Source organism: Phoenix dactylifera, chromosome 1 (assembly GCF_009389715.1).
Source record: "Phoenix dactylifera cultivar Barhee BC4 chromosome 1, palm_55x_up_171113_PBpolish2nd_filt_p, whole genome shotgun sequence".
In the NCBI taxonomy this organism is placed as follows: domain Eukaryota; kingdom Viridiplantae; phylum Streptophyta; class Magnoliopsida; order Arecales; family Arecaceae; genus Phoenix; species Phoenix dactylifera.
This window is the reverse complement of record NC_052392.1, coordinates 27,651,406-27,675,930: the sequence shown is the minus strand read 5'-3', so window position 1 is coordinate 27,675,930 and position 24,525 is coordinate 27,651,406. Positions and strand designations below refer to the sequence as shown.

The 24,525-nt window shown below is 36.5% G+C and overlaps 1 protein-coding gene across 2 annotated transcripts; it reads right to left on the bottom strand.

Annotated features, from left to right (window-relative positions):
* Positions 1–12,680: 12,680 nt before the first annotated feature.
* On the bottom strand, positions 12,681–23,487 carry LOC103718343 (UBP1-associated protein 2A-like). 2 transcript variants are annotated; one of them, XM_008807119.4, is made up of 2 exons: positions 21,873–23,487; positions 12,681–13,006 (listed from the first exon to the last, which is right to left on the bottom strand). In XM_008807119.4, exon 1 carries the CDS (start codon positions 23,405–23,407, stop codon positions 21,884–21,886), a length of 1,524 nt encoding a protein of 507 aa, XP_008805341.1. In that variant the 5' UTR covers positions 23,408–23,487; the 3' UTR covers positions 12,681–13,006; positions 21,873–21,883. The 2 variants fall into 2 exon arrangements, with proteins under 2 accessions (XP_008805341.1, XP_008805340.1); XM_008807118.3 differs by having other exon boundaries at positions 21,884–23,486.
* Positions 23,488–24,525: the final 1,038 nt, after the last annotated feature.

The following is a 24,525-nucleotide window of genomic DNA, read 5'->3' as shown; positions in this document are numbered from 1 at the left end:
TCAGGGTGATGCACCAGAGGGTGATGCACCAGATATTGGAGACCCTATCCCTGAGGATGAGGAGCCTACGGATCATCCTACAGCACCTTCAGAGGCTGGCCCTTCGTCATCTGTTCCTGCCGGAGACACAGATGAGTTTTGGAGTAGGATGACTGAGCTTATGTCAACTCAGGCGAGGACAATCACTGATGGACTGACGAGCAGACTGGATATTATGACTGCTGAGATCAGTGATCTTAGAGAGCAGATAGGAGCTCTACGGAGAGAGAGAGAGGTTCATGGACCATCTGTGCCATAGGCAGCTGAGTCAGAGATTTCGGCACAGAGTCATCCAGCTCACCGAGCTCCACGCCAGACTCAGTCCCATCAGGCTCGACCTCCCCTCGCCACTTATGCTAGAAGAATGAGGACTAGATCACAGCCATTAGATACCCCCTAGGCTGATATTAGCATTCTGATTAGAGCCTAGGATATGTATCTAGTTCTCATATGTATTTTGTGTTGATCATGTACTTTGAACTTTGATTGAGGAACATTGTATTTGTTTTGTTTTGGCATTATTATACTACAATGTTCCATTTTGATCAATGAAACTAAAATATTTGTTAATTATTGTGTCTATTTCCATGCACCTATTTGATGATAACAAAAAGGGGGAGAAGCAAGAAAAGAGAAATAAGTTGAGCAAGAAAAGAGAAATAAGTTGACAAACAAGTTAAAAATTATAATAAGAAAGCATATACATTTAAGGGGGAGCAATTTGTAGCAATGAAAATGATAAAATCTAAAATTTATATTGAATTTCAGAATTTGGCACATAGAATTTCAGAATTTGGCACATATCTTTCACACCTCGATACATAATCTGAAACTCATGCTTTATCTCAAATTTTTGAAGTTTCATCTTTAATGAAATATAAAAGAAAGGGGGAGTAATTCAAAAGGTCAAATTGGAAACATTTGGATGAAATAGGGGGAGACTTCAATCTCAAATTTGAAAAGCTGAAATTCGGCAACTTGAGCTCTTTTAAAACTAATTTTAAGACAAGTATCAATAGGCTCATACTCTATATTTTGTAATCATCAAAAAGGGGGAGATTGAGGATGATGGTGGTATTTTGATGATTAATACAATAATCAAGAGTATGTTACAAGTTAATTCGATACATCATTTATAAGTCTGTTACTCTCAGTACATTCGTATAATAAGATAAAGATGCATTTCATTGTTTATATGGATGAATCTAACCTTAAGTTGCAGCAAAGTGTGGATTGAGTCGACCCCAAGGTTGATTGGGTCGATCCCGGCACATCAAGAAAGCATCTGGCACACTTCTGCAAAAATGGCACGGATGAACAGTAGTTAGGTCGACCCAAGTAAAGAATGAGTCGACCCAAACCTCAAGCCTCTCAAGCCTCAAGAAAACAGTTCTCTGGAAACACTGAGAGGGTCGACCCAAGAGGAAGTTGAGTCGACCCAAACTTAAGTCGACCCAAACACTAAGAGGGTCGACCCAAAGGCAATGACATTCAAAAATAGATTCTCTGGAAACCCTGAGAGGATCGACCCAAGTGGAAGTTGAGTCGACCCAAACTTGAGTCGACCCAAACACTGAGAGGGTCGACCCAAAGGCAATGACATTCAAAAATAGGTTCTCTGGAAATCCTGAGAGGGTCGACCCAAGTGGAAGTTGAGTCGACCCAACTGAACCTTGAGTCGACCCAAAAAGATGTTGAGTCGACCCAAGTGAAGGAAGGCTGAAATGCAAGATTCTGTGGTTCTGAGAGGGTCGACCCAAGAAAAGGTTGAGTCGACCCAAGTGAAAGTTGGGTCGACCCCAGTGAAAGTTGAGTCGACCCAAGCACGGGCAGAAGCATAACGGCTAGTTCTACAGAAGTACTTTTTGACCTTCCAACAGTGAGTAACGGCTAGTTTTTGAATTCTAACCATTGGAGCTTGTCCAATGGATGAAGGAAACTATTTAAAGTGGCACTATTCATCAAAGAAAACATCCTTTTGCAAAATATCAAAGATTACACAAGAAAGACAAGTGCCCTAATCTTCTTCATCCAAGTGCTTCATTCAAGAGTCAAAAGAAAATGGTTGAGCAGATTCCAAGAGTCATTAAGAGCTCTATCCATCCTTGAAGAGTGAAGCATTCTTGACAAAGAAGAGAGAAGTCTCATCAAGCGATAACTATTCTCTAAACTCTTCTTTGTAGATTATAATTGTTATATTTGCTCATCTAGGAGCTTAAATCTTCTTACTTCTTTTATTAATCATCTTATAAAGGTTTGTTGGTAAGCCCGCAAAACCAATGGTGTAGGTTTATTGGTGAACCCGTAAAACCAATTGTAAAGGTTCGTTGGTGAGCCCGGAAAACCAACATAGGTTCGTTGGTGAGCCCGTAAAACCAACATAGGTTTTTGGTGATCCCGAAAAACCAAAGTGTAAAGGTTTTTGGATTGTGAGCCCGGAAAACAATCCAACTGTAATCCGCGGGATTATAGTGAATTTCCAAGGGGTCGCTTGGGGAGTGGACGTAGGTGCTTAGCAGAGCACCGAACCACTATACTTCCTGTGTGTTTGTATTGTGCTTTGTTATATTCCACTAACTCATCAATTGACATAAGTAAGATAGTAAAAATTAAGAGAAACCAATTCACCCCCCCCCCTGGCTTGTCACCTTGGGCAACACTTTGCTACTCGAGGTAGAGGATTCAAACCGAAGAACTTATTTTGCTAGAGTCAGTGAGCATGGGACCAGGTTTGTTGCCCCCGGGCTCGATGACCTACCCACGTGCACGATTTATGGAAGCTCTATGGTCATCTTTTTGAGGAGTTTGGCTATCTAAGGCACTCGGGAACCTCGGCAAGCTCGCTTATAATGGTGCTGCTGACACCTGCTGTCAGACATTCTCGATGGGTTTTGGGGCAGTGGATTAGAGGCCAAAACATGTGTTTCTTGGCTTTGCCGAGGGCGTACATATTGATCTAGCTGCCCTTGCTGGATGAGTGCTTTGATTTCATCCTTAGTTGAATGCACTCCTCCGTGTCATGGCTGCAGTCTCGATGGAAATGGAAGTACTTTTTTTGGCCTCTCTTGGTCATCGAACCCTTCATCAGATGTAATGGGCGTAAATAGCTCCTTCCTTTGATTTCTATGAGGATCTGGGCCTTTGGAACAGTAAGTGAGGTGTACCTCCCCAACTTTTGAGGAGGGCTCTTAGGCCATCATAATCCCCCCTTGTGCCAAGGTGAGACATTCCATGGCTCTCTTCGCTCCTCACGACTCCTCTTAGTTTCTTGTGGTAGTCTCCCATCATTAGATTTGTGGTGAGAGGCATTGCAACAAACTGAAGAGGTCGCACTTTTCTAGGAAGAAGAGGAAACTTGATGACCGTAGGCTACTCTTCATTGCAGACATTGAAACAAACTGATCTAGGCCGCGGACCTCTAGCGTCGCTATGTTGAAGTGGCTGACATATTCTTTGAGGGATTTCCTATCCCTCTGCTTAATGCCGGGCAGTGTGCTCAAGCCACAGTTTCGTTTTTGGCTGGAGACGAAGTGCGCCGCGAAAAGCCAGGTGAGCTGCCCGAAGGAGTGAATAGACTCGGGCCAAACACGGAGAACCAAAATCGAGTCACTTTGCAAAGGATCGCAAGGAACACCTTACAAAGCACGGCATCGGTGGCTCCATGCAGCATCATGAGAGCTTCAAGGTGCTAGGAATCCGAGGTGCTTTCGTACAACTCCACTTGAGGCATCTTAAACCGATGTAGGATCTGTTCCTCTATGATCTGCCGAGAGAAGGAAGGCTCCAAGAAAAAGTTAAGGTTGTTTCTCTCCCTTGGAGCTTGCCCTTTGAGGGCCCGAATCTGGCGGTCCATTTCCTCGATTCTCCCAGCTAAGGCAGGGGCCCTACAGGACGAATAAGCAATGGTCCATGATATAAACCAAAAGAAAATCAACTTTATAAGAAATTTCTAGTAGGTGTAGATAAATTACCTCCTAAGTAAAAATCTTTTTTTTGTTATTAAAACATAAAAGAGATTTGTCGACTATAAATAGTTTAATAGTTTCACTTAAAATAGAAGAGAAATATGTTGAGAAAAATGAGACTATGGATGTGTGTTATACAAAATTATTTGGTTCAAATATTGCATATTATGTGTGTGATGTGTTTAGCTCGATCTTGTAAAAAATTGATTAAGTTGTTTGAGCTTAATGATCTTATAATTTTAGACTAATCTATAATATTAGTCAACATGCCCACTAATGAGATTCGACCAGCCCATTAAAATAAATTATGTTCCAATATGCTATGACTTATATTTGATTGATTTAATGTATGCTCTTAGAGTCAAGAGATCAATCAAAAGATCAATAGTTGTAATTAAATTAGAATTGTCTCTAATAATTTTCGTCCAACATAAAATATGGCAACAAATCATGCAGACACTTGAGCACATATGACACACATGTGCAATTCTATTTTTGATAAGTTTTTTTAAGATATGATCTCTGTATTTTAGATATTTGACTGACCAAATAATTTTAAAAAATTACAAACTTTATATCACTAGAAAGCTCTTGAAATAAGCTTTCCAACGGTACCAATATTGATAGGATTTGAATGAAAATCAAATATAAAATAATAAGATCTCTGCACACTGCTAGTTTTTAATTCGATTTTTATAAACTTTGAAATTATGCTAGCATATCTTATTTTTATGTCATCATATTATTATAAATTATGTTAACTAATATTTATTTGTCAAATGTATGTGTGTTCTCCCATTTACAACCCCATCTAAAGATAATTTGGGATTAATATCCCAAATGGTCCACTAGTTACATCTAATTTTGTTATGTGTGTAAAATCTATGTGATTTTGATTTTATTTATCAAACCTCTAATGGAGTGTAAGAGAACTTTAGAAAAATATATTTGCTGATTGAAGAGAAAGAAATTTCATCCATTTCATCAAAGAATGAATAACATAAGTAAATCAACCAAATCAAGCTTGAATGGTTTAGATGATGCCATGTGCCATCCTAATCATGTTGAGAAGTAATCTTGCCACAAGAAGGGGACATCCAAGCCATGTACTGAAGCATGTCAACCATACTCAAATCTGTGCAAAATTCAAATCATGCCAACTTTAAAAAAATAAGATCAATTTGAGCATATGATGATTAAAGAAATCAAGCCCATCAAACCAATCATGCCTTATGGTTGAAGATTGATGGAAATCAAGCCATAAATGTCCTCCAACGTTTCTTGCCCTCTCAAGCCATAAATAAAGACCTTTGGTGAAGTCTCAAAACACACCACTCGGCCAAAGCATCCCTCTCTCGGCCGAGTTCTTATCTCCTCTCATAGTGCTCTCATATTGCTCCTATTGTGCTCTTATTTTATTATTGTGAGAGAATTGTATAGTGAGCCTATTTATATATTAGATTTGTGAGAATCAAAGTTTATAATTGTAAGAACAAGCTTGTGAGGTATCAAACTTGTGGGCTTTGAATTCAAGCTAGTAGAGTACTAGATTGGAGAGTGTAACTTGGTGGTTTTTAAGTTGTGGTGCTATTGCAAGTTGGTGGTCTCCAACTTACATATTGTAAAGAGTTTTACAACTAGTGAAACCTCAAGGCGGGGCTATCCTTAGGAGAAGGTGAACGAATGCAAGGGTTTCGCCGAACCACCTTATAAATATTGGCTTCATCTCTCTATCCCTATCTCTCTTTATTTATATATCTTATTTGGTTGGCTTGATTACTAAGATTTACTATTATTGTGATTGTTTAATATTTGTTTTAATTTGCTATTATTTTTATAGACACCTAATTCAACCCCCCCCCCCCCCCCCCCCCCCCCCCCCCCCTCTCTCTTAAGTGTTGATTTCAAAATATAGGGAAAATCATATACTGTCTAATAATTTTCAGTGTAAGGTAAATCTAGTAGTGAGAAACAAAAATAAAAAATTTGAAAAGGAAAAAACTAATAAACTCAAGCCTCAAATAAAATTTAATAAAAATAAAAATAAAATATCTGTTGCAAATCCTAACATTTCGAGAGAAATTGCCGCTATTGAAAGGATAAGCTCCTAAAAAATTAAAAAGATTGGAGTAGCCCACAGACAAACATGACGACCGCGAGATCCAATTAACTTGGAACCGATGATAGGTTTGTTTCTATAAACCTTAAAAAAAACTAGTATATCAATATACTGATTGATGGATTAATACGGATGATAATATACCTGTTTGTACTAATGAATCCATGTTCTTCACTTATCAACTCTCCAATAGAAACACTGAGACTGTGGGGAACTCCAATATTGCTACATGAGAGATGAAGGTAGAGTAGATTTGATATTGACACCAGCAAAACTCTCCCTCTTCATAAAGTGCAGCATATACCAGAAAGCATCTCACCAATAGTTGTTTGCCAACAAGGTATGGCTATAAAATGACCTCCGAGTCAAATATGTTGGTTGTAACCGAAAATAGCATTTTCATTAGGAGTTATATGTTCGATTGTTTATTCAAATTGAATGTAACAAAACTCAAAAATTATAAAATTAGTTCTTTTATTTACAATATTATGTCTTTTAATATGTGTCATGGTAGACTTGGGCCCTGTTTGGAAGAGCTGTTGGCAGTAGAACTTTTGTAAGTAGAGCTGTTGAAAGTCGAACTTTCTGAAATAGAGTTTTTATAAAAAGTTGTTTGCTGTTTGGTAGCTACATTTCTAAAGTGTTGTGGCATTTTAACATGTGTTTGGTAAACAAACTGAGAAAATACTTTTGTATGACAAAATTAACATAAAGGACATTGCATAGTATTATACAATAGAGCATAATAAAATATAACATATTAATACATAAATATATGATATAGTATAATATTATTGTAATATAATATAATATTATTATAATATAGTAATATAATATTGTATACTATAGCATAATAATTTAATATAATATTAAATTATTTAACATAACATATCAATGTATTATGATATAATGTAATATAATATTATATTTATAATATAATATAATAATAAAGGTACAAAATATTATAATTATTAGCATACATTAATTTTTCATAATATAAAATAATATTAAATTATTTAACATAACTTATTAATGTATTATGATATAATGTAATAAAATATTATATATATAGTATAATACAATAATAGAAAACAAGAATACATTTTCTTTCACGGAAGAGAGTCTGATCCACGGTTATGGTTCTTTGTTAGGACTCCAGCAGATTTTTAGATTTATAAAAGGACAAAGTATGTAATTATTATATTTTATTATGAGTATTTTAGTAAAAAATAAATAGCTTCCCGACAAAGCTCAAAACAGATTTTTCGAAAAGCTTCAAATTAGAGCTTCTTGCAGAAAGCTGTTTTTAGCTTGCTAAAAAAGCTAAAACAACTTTTTAAAATTTTTATCAAACACTTTTTTTGTCTAAATGTGCTTTTGGAGGGCCAGAAACTTCTTTTTGGCCCTCCAAAAGCTCCCCCAAACGGAGCCTTGGTCATATAAATTATAATACTATTAAGAGAATGATGATCTTAATTTTGATTCCTAAATGTGATAAAAATACAAATGAATAATGCAAGACATGTACAACCTGAGCAACCAAGAAAACTATTTAAAATGGTATATAGAGAAACTAAATTTTTTTAAAGTTAATATATAGTGATGCATGTGACTTAAATACTCTAACAAAAAATGGGAAAAGATATTCATTACTTTATAGATGATTTTTTTTAATTACTATTAAGTGTATCTTATTATAATAAAAATATGAAATTATGATCGGTAAGAGTGAAGTTGAAAATAAACTTACTAAAAATATTAAAATTATTTAATTAAATAAAGGAGAAGAATATATCTGTAATAGTTTTTGTAAAATAAATGGTATCATTAATTAAAATTCTGTGCATTATTTCAAATCCGGTTTAATGGAGTATTTGAAAAACAAAATAGAACTTTAATTGATATGGTTAATTTTATGATTGCTGGCTCCAAAGTAACTTTTAATTTGTGAGAGGAAGCACTGTCATTTTCTTAAAAAAATTTTCCATAAAGATTCTGACCTAACATTTAATGAAATATGGAAAGATAGAAACCCTAATTTGAATTATCTTAAAATATGGAGGTGTTTAGCCAAGGTTAAAATCCCTAAAAATAATAAGAGAAAACTAGACCATAAAAATATAGATGGGGTTTTTATAGATTATTCACAAAATAGTAATGCTTATAGAATTATGTTCAAACAATCTAAAATCAATGGAATTGATATGAATGTGATAGAGCCTAGAGATATCATTTTCTTTGAAAAATATTATGCCTCTTAAGAAAAAAGTTGATAGATCTTTTATTCTTTCTTATCTAACTTCTAGCAGCAATTCCAACATAGAGAATATTAACGTAAATACTAACTCTTACTTTTCAATCCTTGTTGAAAAGGATTGAAAGGATATACATATAAATATATATATACATACATACATACATACATACATACATACATATATATATATATACACACACACACGCACGCACAACAAATAATAAATTATTTTGAAATATTCTCATATATACATATATATATTCACATAATTATATATAAGTTTATATCCTTTTTATACAACAAATAATAAAATTATTATGAAATATAGTCATATTGTACATAATACAAATTAACAAACATATGTGAAAGCTGCTAACAGAGTCTAAGTTGCAAAGTTTTTTATATTCAATCAATGTCATTACAGGTAATGGACTCCTTGCTTTGATACAAAGGAATTGAAAGTAACAACAAACATTGCCAAACATAATTCCCCTATTATTACCCAATTTGATCCCCCATTATTTCCCAATTTGACAAGGTACAATACGAAATGTTCATCACGCAAGCACCTCATAGCTTCGGAAGATAAGCCGAGCCCTACCATACAGAACCTTTCTTAGTCAATAGTTAGTTAGTTACCTTCAGGTTTGACAACACCACAGAACCGGACATCGAACATATCCTTCAAGTATCTAAATAGAACAGGTAGGATTTTCACAACCACCAAGAAAAAATTCATCCAGCTTTTGAAGATATGCTATAAGATAAAATAGATAGGGGTGGCAAAATATGACCCGACTTGCCAATCCGATCCGTGTTCAACCTGCCATAAATAGGTTTGGATTTAGCCTAAACAGATTCATGTCGTAAACAGGTTGACCCGTTTAAACTGTTTATTAATTAGGTCGGACACAGATTTTAGATGTCTGACCCGTTTAACTCGTATAACTTGTTTAACTGTTAGGCTGATAGATAAGGGCCACAACCCACAAGATAAGGCCCAGGGCCGGCCCAACTCTCCGCCTCAGCTTGATTTCACCGCCTCGGTCCGATTTCAGCGCGAGGTCCACCATCCGCAACTTTTCCTTAGAGTTAGGGTTTGTCCAATGGTGCTGCCCGAGCTCTATTCCCTCAGTATCCCTCTCCCCTCTCCTCTCCTCCGGACTTCCGCCTCTGCCCTCTCCTCCCCCTTGTCGACTACTTCCGCTTCCCCGTCGACGACCACCGTGGCGGCTCGACGAGGTCTTGAGACACTGCTTCCGCCTTCTTGGGGCTTTTCATCATCTCGCGAGTTCTAATCTGGTCGCCAACGGTGAACTACCTTGGCTTCTCCACTGCGACGGCCTCTGCCTCCCGCCCTATCTGTGCATTCTCTCATCGTCTCCGCTAGTAGTATGGTTATGCTATCTCTAATTTCCTTCTGCCATCTCTTTTTGTCTCTGCTTCTTGATCTTGAGGATCTTAGATCTCAAATAAAGTTTAGTGGTGGTCTCACCTTCCTACTTCCTTCTACCCCTTATTTCCTTTCAGACTCTTGCTTGCATCGCCACTGTTTCGCGTTCTGAAGTCCAAACCTGGGGGGAAAAGGATAAAAGGATGGAAAGAATGACTGCAATGAAAGGGAGAAATTGGTACCTAGCCTGACCCACTATCAAAAGCAAAAGGATAAAGAAGCGAAAAGAGTGCAGCACAAACTTCTCCTTCATTTTGTATTCTGAGTTGTTGGTTGTTGTCGATAGAAGAATTCCTAACTTCCCCTTGCTTGAAAGTCTTTCACCGAGACATTTCAAGATCTCTCTCTGGTCTCTATTCTCGACGTTTTTATTACTCAACTCTGCATACCCACCTCTCCAAGTACACGCATTGCAATCCCTCTCACATTTTCCTCCCCCCCTACTTCGTCCTTATTCGTGAATATTAAACATTGCAATGCAAACAAGTTACCTATTTATTAAACAGGTTAAACGGATCGAATCATATTACTTATTTATTAAACATTGTAACTTCTGACCTATTTAATAAATAAATCGTATTGAGTTTTATGATTTTTCGACCTATCTTGCATCTGATCCGACCTATTTATGTCCGACCCGATTGCCACCCCTAAGAACAGGTGCCCTTACCACAACATTATCTCGCAGATCTAAAAGCTAACTTGCCACCAATATATGCTAGGCGCATCCCCCTAGTACTCGTTTTCCCCCTCAGTTTTTTATCATTAAACAGGGAACTACGTGGAACATTTTACCCTAGGAATACACAAATTATGGAAGAATAAAAAGTCCCAAAATCATAAATTTAAGGATTAAAAATGTTTTGAGAAGGTTATTATTTGGCAAAGTGTAACCAGAATTCTTCAAGGACATATCAAAGCCTGACTAGATTTGCTTAAAAGTAGGTCGTCAAGGTTACACTCTGGTATCATAAAGTACTTACCGCCAAAAAGGGATGGCCATAGGCAAGTTCCGTTTGCCAGACCCCAAAACATGGAAATAAGACGTTGGAAATTTTCCTTAGATAAAAATAAATTTTCCACAAATACTGTATCACTAGCTAAACTAGTCATGATATATTACCTGGTCAATCATTAAACAAAAATTTCTGCCAGCAAAAATAAATCTTCACGATGACCCAGAGTGCAAAATCCTTCATACATCACAGTAAATGAGGAAAACGGTGAAAACCTAGTAAGTAATTCCAGATTCCAGCAGGATTTGCAAAAATTAGGGCATACTAAAACAATGGGCAGTCACTTTTTCCTGAGAGAAATAGGCTTTCTAGATCTTTGATTTCAAAAGATCCACGAAAACAGTCAGCAATTGTGGAGAATAATAACTTTTATAGAAACAAACGCAGGCAAATTTGCAAAACGGGCAACCTAAATCAGCACAGCAATGCCCAAGTGAAATCTAACTTTTGACTGTCAAAAATCAATGTTTCCTAAGAAAAAATTTTATTAAGCCAATAGTAAACTTTGAAGAGAATTTTGCAAAGCTGATACCGATTTTGGAAAGTACCCATATACATCATCCATCAAAAATCCATCCGTTTAGTCCCTAGACTTTAATCACAAAAGTGACATCTCATATATCTCAGGGATTTCATGGTCAAAAAAATATCCCTTCCACATCCTCGAAAAAAGGGGGTTTATTATTCGGAACAACTATAAGAAACCCTCTATTGGAAAGGCAACTCGTATCTGAGATCTTAAAATAGAAACAATTTTGTAGTTTAAAAAGTAGTATTGCTGCCAGACCACATTCTGAAACCATTGAGAAAACCAATCCAAGTATCCCAATACTATCATTCTAATACCATGTGAAAACTGATTTCTGAATGTTCACAACTGAAACCTCTCCAAAAAGCTCATACAAATGTCAACTTCAAGAAGACGAGGGACTGGGGAAATGTCCCAAAAGAAAACCAAATGAGAATTCCAAATACATACCTTACAGTGAACCAGGATATTTTGCGCCTTCACTGCTTTGCACAATGCAAACCATAGGGCCATTCGTGCCTTAGAAGTTCACCTCAATGTTTTACAGTGCACCACAAGATTCCAAATGAGTCGATTTCACACAACATCCAAAAAGTTATTCCTTCAGTCCTAAGGTTTTGGAAATGTTGATACGCAAAAACAGAATGCTTAACATGGGGGTAGATTCTGCATGAGGAGATCTCATTTGAAGGATTCAAAAACAATCAAGTATAAGACAGATGATCCAGGTTAAATACTTAAGATTAAAGAAAGTTTTGACACCTCACATAACAAATTCCCTTATATCTGGTATCTCATGTACTCAAAAATTTGGGCTTTTTAAGCGATCACATGATCCAACAAACAAATGCAGAAAAGCCTGACTAAAGCATATGCTAATAGATCTTCAAAGAATTTATAGTCATGGTCAACTAGTAAAATGACCAAAAGTCCCAACTTGAAGACAAACATTAGTGGTGGATCATAATAACTTATGAACTCATTAGTAAGAGGTTGAATTAATAGGTAGTAAATGGGGAAACTCTTAATTCCAAATAATAAAAAACCAATCCCTGCAGAAACAAGATTGAGCTTGTGCTGTGAAAGCTGAATCACATCCATTTTTTGGGGGAATAAAAAAAGTTCAGGAAAAACTATATCATAAGATATTTGTAACCAAAAATAACCATCAAATGTAAATTTGAAGCCCATTTCCTTCAATATTTCAAGCAGAAACTAGTTGCCACAAATGAACCATATCAATATTCAAAATTGAGATATTTGCGTCCGACTAAGGCAGATTATACTTATTTCCTGGAAAAGTTGACGACAATATGATAGGAACAATAAATTTGCAAAACATTAAGTCAACAGTTCATAGTCAACACGCTTTAAATATTTAAATCTCTTTTACAATAGACACACGAGCCATTTGAAAGGCTTTTAAGAAACCAAAATAGTTGCTCAGAGTACTACATATTTTGAAAGATTGAAAGAGAAAAGAAAATTAATGATAGGGCAGAAAACTCAAGTTTTAAAGTAAGAAGTAGCTATAGAAAGAAAAATTTGCATTTGTGTGAGCGCAGTAGCAGGAACTCCAGAAGAATCATCTGCCCAGAACTTAATAGATAAATGCACCTAGAAAGGATCTGCAAGATGCATAAGAAACACGAAAATCATTTAAAACAAATATACATACATCCAGTTTAAACCTTAAAGGCAGTGAAAAGACACTGCTGCCAGCACAAATCAGCATTTGAATTCTAGATGCAAATGAGAAATACATTTTACAGATACAAACTAATGTGAACGTATTTCATCGAAATCAGGATTTTGCAGTGATAAAAAATAATCTGCAAAATGTATTGCATTAGAGTATGAATAAGAAATTGAAAAGCAATTACCAAATATTTGTATAAACAAGAAAGGTTCAGCCATCACAAAATACTAAGAAACAAAAATACTTCATAACTTCAAAACAAAAAAAAAAAAGAAGTTTGACATGAATGAAAAATTGCACAAGAAAGCAGAATTTGAGATAAAATTATTTAAGTAAGAGCCCAATATTTTACATAAAAAAATAAGCTCAAAAGAATTCAAGTGTGCCCTAGTTGCAAACCAATCATTAAAAAAGGAAGGTCTTCAAAATAAGAACCAAAATATCCATCCAACATATAGAAAGGTATGATACTTATCTCCCTGTATCATAATTCTGACTGGTGCTAAAACGAAATTTCATGTCAACACATAAATCAGGTGCATCTACTCAAAATCATCTTTCTCTGTATCATGCTTTAATATATCAGATATATGTACTTAAAAATCATGTTTTCTATGCTCAGCTCATATTTTTACTATGAGCGACCATCAAAGATTCGAAACTCCGGTTTTCTGGATCTTAGGCATCCTATGAAGCAAAAGGTTAATTCCAAGAAAAGCTTCTGGTATCCTCACCAAGTCTAGAGTAAAACGAATGTCTAAAACCTTTACCAACACAACCGCCACGCAGCAAAATCAATGCAATGGCATAAAAGGGAGAAGTAACAGCTAAGGATATTGAAAAACAAAATCTATTATCATTATGTAATTCCATGCTCATTAGGGTCTATCTAGATGTTTAGGGAAAAAAAACCAAAGGATCAGAAAAATATGTAGGAACAGAATGATGCTCCAGAAGAAAACCAAGATAACGACAGTAGTTGCTTGTTTTTGCATATGCAGGAAAATTTTATTAGAATCAAATTTAGCTAAACAATGGACTACAATGTAGCTTGAGGTAAATTTGACCTGCTACCAGGTTTTTCAATTTGATATTTCAAGTTTTAGCTATTAATTATAAGTTGTTGGTAGTACAATCAATAGCTTGGTATCAATCTCAAAATTTAGATACCAGCTACTAAAATAAAAATGAAAAACCACGAGATGATCCCATGAGACGATAGAAACATGTACTACAGCAAGATGGGATTGAAGTTCATTGAGTATGATAGCTCATTTAGTCAAGAGAAAGAGAAGCAACCCAAAATGCTTAAGATTCCATGTTCCTCATTAATGTTACCTGGAATCTTAAGCTCAAGGACTTCAACAGACACAGAACCTCTGCACCAAGAATGGCCCTATCTTATATTCAGGTTGCTAATTTAGATATACAGAGTTGGACATTAAGAAAGGTCATGAGATCAATGCTGGGAATAGTGATGTGAAGTACGAATACAAGGATTGGAGAGGATGCTAAGACCTGCATTGGTCTGTGTCTTCCCAAACTGATGACTCTAAACATGCAAGCATCCAGATGTCAAGACCTCTATGATTCTAAAGAAGACCATGCGGATCCATCTTGTAACGAACCTTTCAATTCACCTTTGGCAACATCAGTTCATTACAAAAATGAAGGCAATGTGCAGAGGGTTCGTAGAAAATGAACCTCATAGCAATGGTGGTTCCTGTATCAAAAAGAAAACTCAACAATATCTTGAAAGTACAAAGAAGCCATGCACTAGGAAAAACTAGAGAAGGATTCTTATACAAATGTAAACAAACAGCACCTAGATGAAAGTATTGTTTTCACGTTATGATGCTAGATAACCTTCCAAAAATGCTTGGATACTGATGTGAATAGCAAAATGATAACAAAAAGTTTGAAAAAATCAAAAGAAAAAATCCCCTAGAAAGAATACATTACAAACAAGTCTTAACAAGGAAAAAGATACTATTAAGGTTCATGTCTTTAAGGGTTAATATCTTCTTCTCCAACCTTATTTTTGACCCCAATCCCCATTCAAGCACATCAATAAACAGATAGAGAGGTGGGGGTGGATGGGCGGTAGGTGGGGGTTGACAGTGTAACTTGAGCACTTGAAATAGCAGTGGTTTTTTTCAACCAATGTCACCATTCGGAGACCCGAGTCCTCCGAGCCAATAATGAAAGAAATTAAGGCTGGTTCAATGAGGACCAGAGGAGTTGGGATTGCGTCAGTAAGGATGTAAGAAAATTTTGAGAGAAGGAGTGAGTTGGACAAGGATGAGAAGAGGTTTTTCAGCTTTTGTGATGAATTTGATAGGAAGGGTCTTCTTAAGATTGGAGGAGGGGTGATTTTTATTTTGTTTCAAGGAGCAAAGTCGCTTGCAAAGCATGGGGAAAAAAATCCAAAAGAAGTAGGTTTTTATATTCCCAAGGAATCTTAGTTTCTTTGGTGTTTTTTACATTAAATTTTACACAGACAGCTTTAGAGATCTTGCATAGTTGCAAATCTATGAGTTAGAAGAGGAATATGGACACCTGAGTGACAGCATTATGACACCAGAGGTGCAAAAAAGATTGCAAGGAAAATTTTGAAAGTTCCTCGATAGAAATTATTTGAGCCTGTGGGCCAACAGTCAGGCAAATTGTCTTCCTAAACAAAAGCATAAAATTGAAAGTATGCAAGGTACTTGTGAACTCGAATGATCAGCCTAATTAACCTGAAGAGCGCTTTACCCTGCTTGACTTCTTTTAAAAGAAAGAAACTGGGAGCAGAACCACACAGCTAAACTTGCATTGGTTGATCAAAGCTATATCAATGCAAATGCAGAAATGGGCTGGAAGGCTTTTACTACTCCATTTTTCATTGGTTGATCAAAGCTATATCATGTGATTGCAGAACAGGGCTGCAGGCTTTTATTACTCCATCAATTCATACAATGCCAATTAGTAATTAAAAATATTAACTATAAAAACATTAGATCTTTTAATAACAACATTTGATAGAAGGATTTAATGTTTAACTAAAGATATGACTTTACTTTTATAATTATACCGACGATGAAAAGTTAACGTATAGGATAAATTTCTTTTAATCAGTTCATTTCACTTCTAATCAGGGTTCGCCGTCTCAGTACGGATCCCATTCCGATACCATCCTATTACAGTGTCAGTATGCGGTACAGTATGAGATGGCAAGATTTACCAAGTGTCGGTATGGTATGAGACTGCATACTAGTTTGATAACGGTACAATATGATGCGCCTGGTGAACCTTGCTTCTAATATAGATGTGAAGCAATTGGTTTCTTAGTGCATTGTCACAATTAAAAGAAAATGTGCAACAAAAAAATTATATCAACATGGAAATGATAAGGTCATTCTTGCTACAGTATGCTTTGATTGATGGGTTATTAAAAAACAAATAAGAATACAAAATAAGATCAAAACTCCTTTGCAAAGCGAGCATATAGTAAGCATGTTCCACAATAGTAGAGTACATGATCAAGTCTAACTAGGTTTCTTGGTAGGGCATTATTATAGCTTTTTATCCATATTAATTTGTTTCAAGTATCATAAAATGAAGTCGCCACTAAGCCATGACAGGCCTCAAAGCTGAGATTTACTATAATCACAAGAATATCTAACATTTGACAAGGAAAATTATGCATCCCTCTAAGAAATTTGTTTTTATGGTTGTAAGTCTGTTTATAGTGGCTACAATATCATCAATAAGTCTAAACATACTTCTTGTGTAATGAATTTAGTAACACTTATCCGATATATATATCAATTGTATTTTCTTAGTTTCTCCTTATTATTTAGTGAATTTCATGACTTGGGCCAACATAATCTGGGTTCCCTTCTAGGCATAGTATAGTATTTCAAAAGCTTAGCAATCATCTTTCAAGATATGTCATGTAACTTCAAATTAAGCAACATGGTTTTAATACTAGCTGTTGTCTTTGAATACATAAATGGCATTACTTGGGAGAAAAAAGAGTTATCCCATCTCTAAAAATCTTCTAATCAAGAATTCTTTTTGTAACAAGAGAAATTAAAATACATGTCTCCTCAAAAATTTAGCCAAGGGCAATAATATTGCATGATCTGTCATAAGAATAGTTAAGCTTTGCTTGCATATACATGGTAATCATATGATCTTGTATCACAAGCACTGGCAATTTCTTTCAAGCTTTCAGTTGAAAATAGTAAAAAAAATAATGAGAATTTGCCATCAAATGAACTAATTAATTTCAATAGAGCATTTATCCATAGAACCTTAGGTAGTAAAATTATCAATTTCAATGAAAAGCATTTGAATTCAACTTCTAAGGCCCCATTTGGCAATGCTTTAGGTAGTAGAGCTTTTATCTATAGAACCTTAGGTAGTAAAATTATCACAAGTTGATCTTTTAATAAAAAGCCGTTTGCTGTTTGGTAACTACATTTCTGAAGTATGATACAACTTTAACATATGTTGATCAACCAAACTGAGGAAGTATTTTCAGGATCAAAAAATGACAATAAAAGACATTGCATAATAGTTTCAATTATCTAACTATTTGTTCTATCAGAAACTACTATTACAAAGTATTCTTAAATTATAAATTATCTTGATATTTAATCTAGATAATATGATAAATAATAAATTTTTATATTTATTATAAAAATATAAGAATATTTCTGTAATATTATGAAATTATAATAACATTACTATGATAATAATATGATATTATTATTTTAAAAATGTTATATTATATTACAATTTTATTATAACACAATGATATTATATTATTATAATACATTATTATATTAGAATAATAATAATGATGATGATGATATAATATTATTATAATATAAAACAACATAATACAATAAAGATGATATATATAATACAATACAATACAATATTTTAATATAATATATGTAATACAATACAATAAAATATAATACAATATTGTATTCTATTAATAGTACACTAGTTAATTCTATTTTATTATTATATTGTACTATCTTGTTATTATAAGATATTGTTAAGTTGTGAATTATTTAAATAATTTATTCCTAATAATATAATAAATAAATTCAAAATCCTTCTCGCATAAAAAACACCAACTTAAAATTATGGTCATAAAAAGTATTTTTAAATTAATATTTAAAAACTTCCTGTTGCGAAGACTTGAACCAAGGTCTCTCTAGTGAGTTTTTGCCACGAGAGAGAGAGAGAGAGCGCGCGCTTCCAAACACATCGCAAGTAGATGTTTTGCTCAAAAGCTCCTAATTAGAGTTTTTTCCTAGCAGACTTTTTTCAACTTTTGAAGAAACCAGAAAGCTATTACAAAATTTTTACCAAACATCTTAAATCATTCAAAAGAGCATTTTTCAAAAAGAGCTTTTCAGCCCTCCAAAAGCAATGCCAAATAGAACTTAAATAAGATATAGCATAGCATCTTGGAAAAAGTTGTTCAACTACCTACAGCCATATCAACGTTTCAACCGGCAAAGATGAAGAGATATTTACAAATATGATAATGTGTTAATACATAGTAGTATCCAAGAACTATAAACAGATTAATCAGCATTTTGATTGATGACAAGCCAAACAAAAAAAGCCAAAAAAAGGATCAGCAAAGACATACTAAAACACTTAACATCAAGTAGGAACCATAATGACATAGAGATGTTCTACAAGACAATGATGCAACTGCAGCCACGGGCAATATTTATATTTTCAGTCCTTCATAACTTAAAACTCTAAACAGAATTTGCAAACACGGGCATCATATATATGTTAGAACATGTAGAAGATAATGCATAAGCAGATGGTAGAAAAATTCAGAAACATAATTCAATGCAATGATAAATAAAATCTTGAATGTAGCATATGCTTTTGATACAGCAGTTTTGGTTTCTTCGATCCTCCAATGTTGATGTACATTCTCAAAAATGAATTTCATGGTATTTCTCATTATTCCAGGACTTAATTAGATCAATAATGAGATAAGATTCAATCAAACTTCTTGTAGGACATACCAATAAGAGAGGGTGGAACCACAAAAAAGTGTCATATAAATAAACACCTAGGCACCTAAAGAGACCTTTCCAGCCCAGCTGATAGCCAACTAGGCAGACACTACATATTTAAACATCTATAAACTCCATCGCTGTTAATTTACAATTCCAAAACTCTACTGTATTTTCACTATTATGAATAAAATGAACTTACATAAATAAACCAAGAATCGAATTAACATGACTTTATTTTAACTCTTCTAAAAATAAAAGGGGCCCCCTCCGGGCTTTTATTTCGAACGAAACAGGGGACCGGAGACGGAGCCCCTCCTCCGCCTCCGCCATGCGGCGGCTCCCCAGCCACCGCCTCCTCTGCACGGCAGCTCTCCAGCCCTCCGCTGGCTCTTCGCCGGCCTCCCCTTCTCTCTCTTTTTATCTCTCCCATTCTCCCTCTCCCCTGCCTCCTCTACTGTGTTGATACAAGCCCGGCACGGCACAGAGCCGTACCGACCCATGCCGTCAGACAACCACTCTAAGGCCCGGTACCGGCACAGCAATCATTGCTCAAGAAGCTTTTAATTTCCTTGATCTTTTCAAGAAAAATATATTTAATCCTAAATAGTGATCATCAACTTTATATTTCTTATGAAACATGAAATTCACCAAATGCTATAGTATACGTGTCAACACTAGAATATTTAAAATGCTTCGTATGATTATGCAAGGATTCTACTTTAATTAGCATGCCAGACATAACCCCACACCCAATAGTGAGAAACTAATAGCAGAAACTTCTCAAATTACCTATTCCCCTTTACTTTTCAACCACAGCATCGTAACCAAATAACATAAGTTACAACTTTACCAATATAGCATCCGCAATAAGTCTCTTATTTACTTCTGGAAGTTGAATTTTGCATCATAGGATATCATTTCAGAACATCTCAGTGACATTGCAAAGTAAGGTTCCCATGTAGGTGCACATAAGCAATTCAGCAAGCCTACGAATAGTATGGCAGGAAATGAATATGGGTGTGCATATCATTTTTTTTTATCTAGCTTAATTGGATAGTTGTAATCAGCTAGTCTAAATAGATGGTTTGGATTCATTGGTGATTACGTTGGTGTAACTTGTCAAGAACTCATGAGCTCACTACAAAGGAACCTGCAATGTCCATGAATTGTTGAGACCTAATACCAAGACTGGTCTACTTTACAACGAGCACATCAAGTGCTCCTCAACATTATTTCCTTCTCCTCCTTCGATCTCTCTCTACTAAAATTTTAACTCATTGGCTTGCAATCCTGCTGCATTAGTGAGATGGATCTTTTAAATTGTCTTCTCTTTTTTTGTTGAATTATGAGCTCCACAACACTAAATGCTTTGTAAGCAAGATTCTCTCTAAGTGCTGCACATTTTTCTCAATTTTCTAAAAGCAAGAGGCCCCACGCAGGAGGACAACAAATCATATAGCACATATGCAGTATGCAGACACAAAAATGGGTGCACATGCACTTGTTATTTTATTAAATATCTTATAAATAAGTAAAAATACAAAATAATACAAAGTAACAATAAATAAGAATCGAAAAATTAATAACAGCAAGAACTAACAATTGCTACTTACTACTTGCCATTTACTCCCTAATAGCAACTTTTGGCATTACTATGAAGTTATCATCATTAAAAACAAATGTATCCGCACCAGCCATAACGTACATCTAGCAACCAACAGACTGAATCCATGCTGCTCACACAAGCTAGCAAGTTGTCCACCTCATGTGCAGCCACATGATGCTATGCTTAGCAACATGCCTATATAGATTCGCATCTAATATCATTTGGTGTTCTCATTTTCAAAATATCTACTGGCATAAGAACATATCAAGTTATTTTTGTAGAAGCAGATCAAATATTGAGATAGCATTATCCAGCAACATCATTGTTGCCTCTATCATTAAATCAAAATGACATGCAGCCCATGACTGGTATATTAGGTTAAAGACCTCTAGAAGCATGAATACTTGGTAAATGAGGAAACATAAAGCTGATTCCAAATGGCTGGGGAGAGGCCGGATGGTTATACTTATGAAAGCATGGACTTTTCTCATCCAAGCAAGCCACCATTCCAGCCACACTGCTCTCAACATATTGTACGTTAACTCTCAAAAATAATAAGAATAATAATAATAATAATCAAGAGCATCTAATCTCTCCAACATTGAGCACACACTGTTCTCACCAGTTGTGTCACATTTACCAACCTTGAGCACACACAAATAAGTATCACAAACACTTTGGCTATGTAGATCTGAAGCTGATGACCAATCTCCCAAACCAATGACCATTCCAGGAACTTCTTACCAAAGTCATTTTTCATATATTTTTATGTGTAGACAGACTTCCCACCAAAATCAAAACCAAGAATATGCAAACTCCGGAGTTTTTGAAAGATAAATACCCATAACAAAAGCTGAAACAAAAAAAAAAAACTATACAATATATATGGTTTCAGGGGTCAAAGTAATGAAGAGCAATACAAATGATAATACAATTAAAGATAACCCTGACACTAGTCTATATATAGAGTGTTGATTTCGCATAGCAAAAACAAAATAGAAAAATGCTTGCAGGATGGCAAGATATTAACAGGAGCAAAAAAACCAAAAACTCTTTATCTTATTGTTAGTATCCATATTGTCAAAGAAATTAGATAAAAAAAATTTACCAAACACCATACAGATTGCAAGTTATTGTACCTGAGCCTTACCTAATGACCCATGTAAGGTCTTACACCGCCCATATGCCCAAGACCCTGCTGGTTCCGTCCAGCTCCTCCTTGCCCTATCTGTGTATTCCCATATCCACCTTGCGTTGGTGCCTGCACCACATAACCTCCCATCACTCCAGCATTCATATTTCCCGCAACAGCAGGCACCTGATTCACATAAGTGCCCTGCATCCCATGCCCCCCACTGTTCACCATTGGGCTGGGAACCACCTGGTTCACTGCCGGTGTGCCCAGTCCTGCAGAACCAAGAGTGCCTAAAAGGTTCGTCAAACCCAACCCTGCCCCCTGGCTGGCAAGGAATGCAGTCAGAGCCTGCCCCAATGTTGGGTTCAACCCTGCCGCTGCTGCCGCAACCGCAGCAGCAGCTGCAGGTTGTGCCCCCTGGTTAAGCCCCAATCCGGCAGCTGAAGGGGCCATCAAATGTCCAGAAGTCCCTGCTCCAGATAGATGACTCCCCACCCCACCTATAAACCCAGCATTCTCACTCCTCGTGAAGTGGGATCCAGCATGCTGGGAACCAGGGACCTGGAGGTGGAACCCCGGCTTGTTCGGCTTCGGCCCATCGATTGCTTTCTGGCAGTGCAAGATATGGCCTTCGAAGTTTTTATGAGGTTCCTCCAATGCTTTCCTCGCACTCTCAATCGTCTTGTAGACAAAAAGACAGAATCCCTTCGGCTTCCCAGTCATCTTATCTAACCCTAAGGGCCCCTCCTCGATCTCCCCAAACTTTGAGAAGAACTGCAGCAGCTTGTAGGGATCAAGCTCGGTGCCGACATTGCTGATGAAGATCTTGCGCTGCGTGTACTCCGACACCGGAGGGGCCGGTGGCGGCACAGGGCCAGTTGAGGCCAGCTGGCAGGCAGTCATCCGGTTGCCTATCTTCTTCTGAGGCTGCTTCAGGGCGCGGCGGGCGCCGCTCCGGTGCTTGAAGAGGATGAATCCGTAGCCCTTAGACTTTCCGGTGGCCTTGTCCGTGACGGCGTTGCAGTCCTCGATCTCGCCGTACTGACGGAAGGCGGCAACGAGGGTCTCGACGTTGGTGTCCCAGCCGAGGCCGTGGACGAAGACCTTTCGGTGGGCGGGATCGATGTCGGCGATCCGGTGGACCTCCTCGAGGACGTCGGGGTACTTCACGGCGGCGTCGCGGAGGATCTCCATAAGGTGATCCTTGGGGAAGGGTTCGAGGAGATTCTGGATGGAGGCGGGGTCATTCTCCTCGTCCTCGTCGCCCGCAACGCCGTTGCCGGCGCTGCCGGAGGGGTCCGGATTAGCCTTGGAAGTGTCGGAGGTTTCGGGGATCTGGTCGTCGGCGGCGGGTGATTCTTGGTGGATGGGCTCTTCTTGTTCTTCTTCGAAGGGCTCTTCTTGGCCGATGGGTTCTTCCTCGGTGGGGTCTTCTTGGCTAATTGGTTCTTCTTCGTCTCTGGGTTCTTGGGTGGTGGATTCGGGGGCGGGGTCCTCAACGGGCTCGGCTTTGTTCGCGAGCTTTCGCTTCTTAGCCATGGCCGGGGAGAGGCGACGGAATGAGTAGGGTGCGGGGAGAATGTAATCGGCTAGGGTTTGGATACTGATCGCGCAAGCGAAGCGGGTTGAAGCGATTATATAGGGTGTCGTATGACGCGACTGCCCCTAACCTTTGTGCTCTTTGGATCGTCATGAAAAGGTTTGGTGCTCATTTGGGTTGCACGCATCAAACGGGCAGGATTGACTATTTCTATAGCTCTTAGGGTACAACACCCAAGGCTCTGGGTTCGTTTGGTTAGTGGATGTCAATGGTTCTATTAATCATTTTATATAAAAAAATAATTATTAAAAATATGAAATTTTATTTAGTATTTATATTTTAATAAAAATATGGAATTTAATATAGAAAATATATTTTGTTACTTTGTTTTTTTTATTTTTTTAACAACTTTCATTATTTTTTAAAATAGAAATATTGGATTCGATCGACCATGACGATGCTCCATCATGACCACCGCCATCTCCAATGTTGCCCAAACTTGCTCCATCCTTGAGACCCTCGACAAGCATCGGCCGTCGACGATGCTCGAGCTCCCCACTAGCTTCTCTTGGCGTTGTCTCTCCAACCTCAACATGGTCCAGCAACTCCTCTTATTGTTAAAAAAAAAATCTTATTGTCAAAAAAATAAAAAAAAAAACAGAATTTTGGTTTCTTATTTTTTTAAAAAAAATAACAACGATAACAAACATAACCTAAATTTTATCATATTTGGTCGGTAAAAAAATACTCAAAAAATGGCCTCGGAAAAAAAATATACTATATTTGGTTGGACATAATCTTTAGGGTTGAAAATGGGCTCGAGGCGACCTCAGGCCCATCGAGCTAGGCTCGAAAGAGTTTAACCAGATTTATTTTCATTGGTGAGTTGGGATGAAACCAATTAGTCTCCTTATTACTACACAAGATTTATGTTGCAATTTAATTTCCCATCATCCAATATCCACATATAACCATTAAGAACCAATACATTGTCAAACCCTTAGTCATACTTTATCATGGCTCGTTAGAATGTAGGATCATGTTAGATCCCTTCTAACAAAATTGTTTGCTTGAAACCTTTCATATACAGTTAATTACTATAATAGGTTTATGAAAA

Bases quoted from the DNA above. Each gene is read 5' to 3' on its own strand.
- LOC103718343 (XM_008807119.4), bottom strand. From the start codon at position 23,407: ATGGCTAAGAAGCGAAAGCTCGCGAACAAAGCCGAGCCCGTTGAGGAC.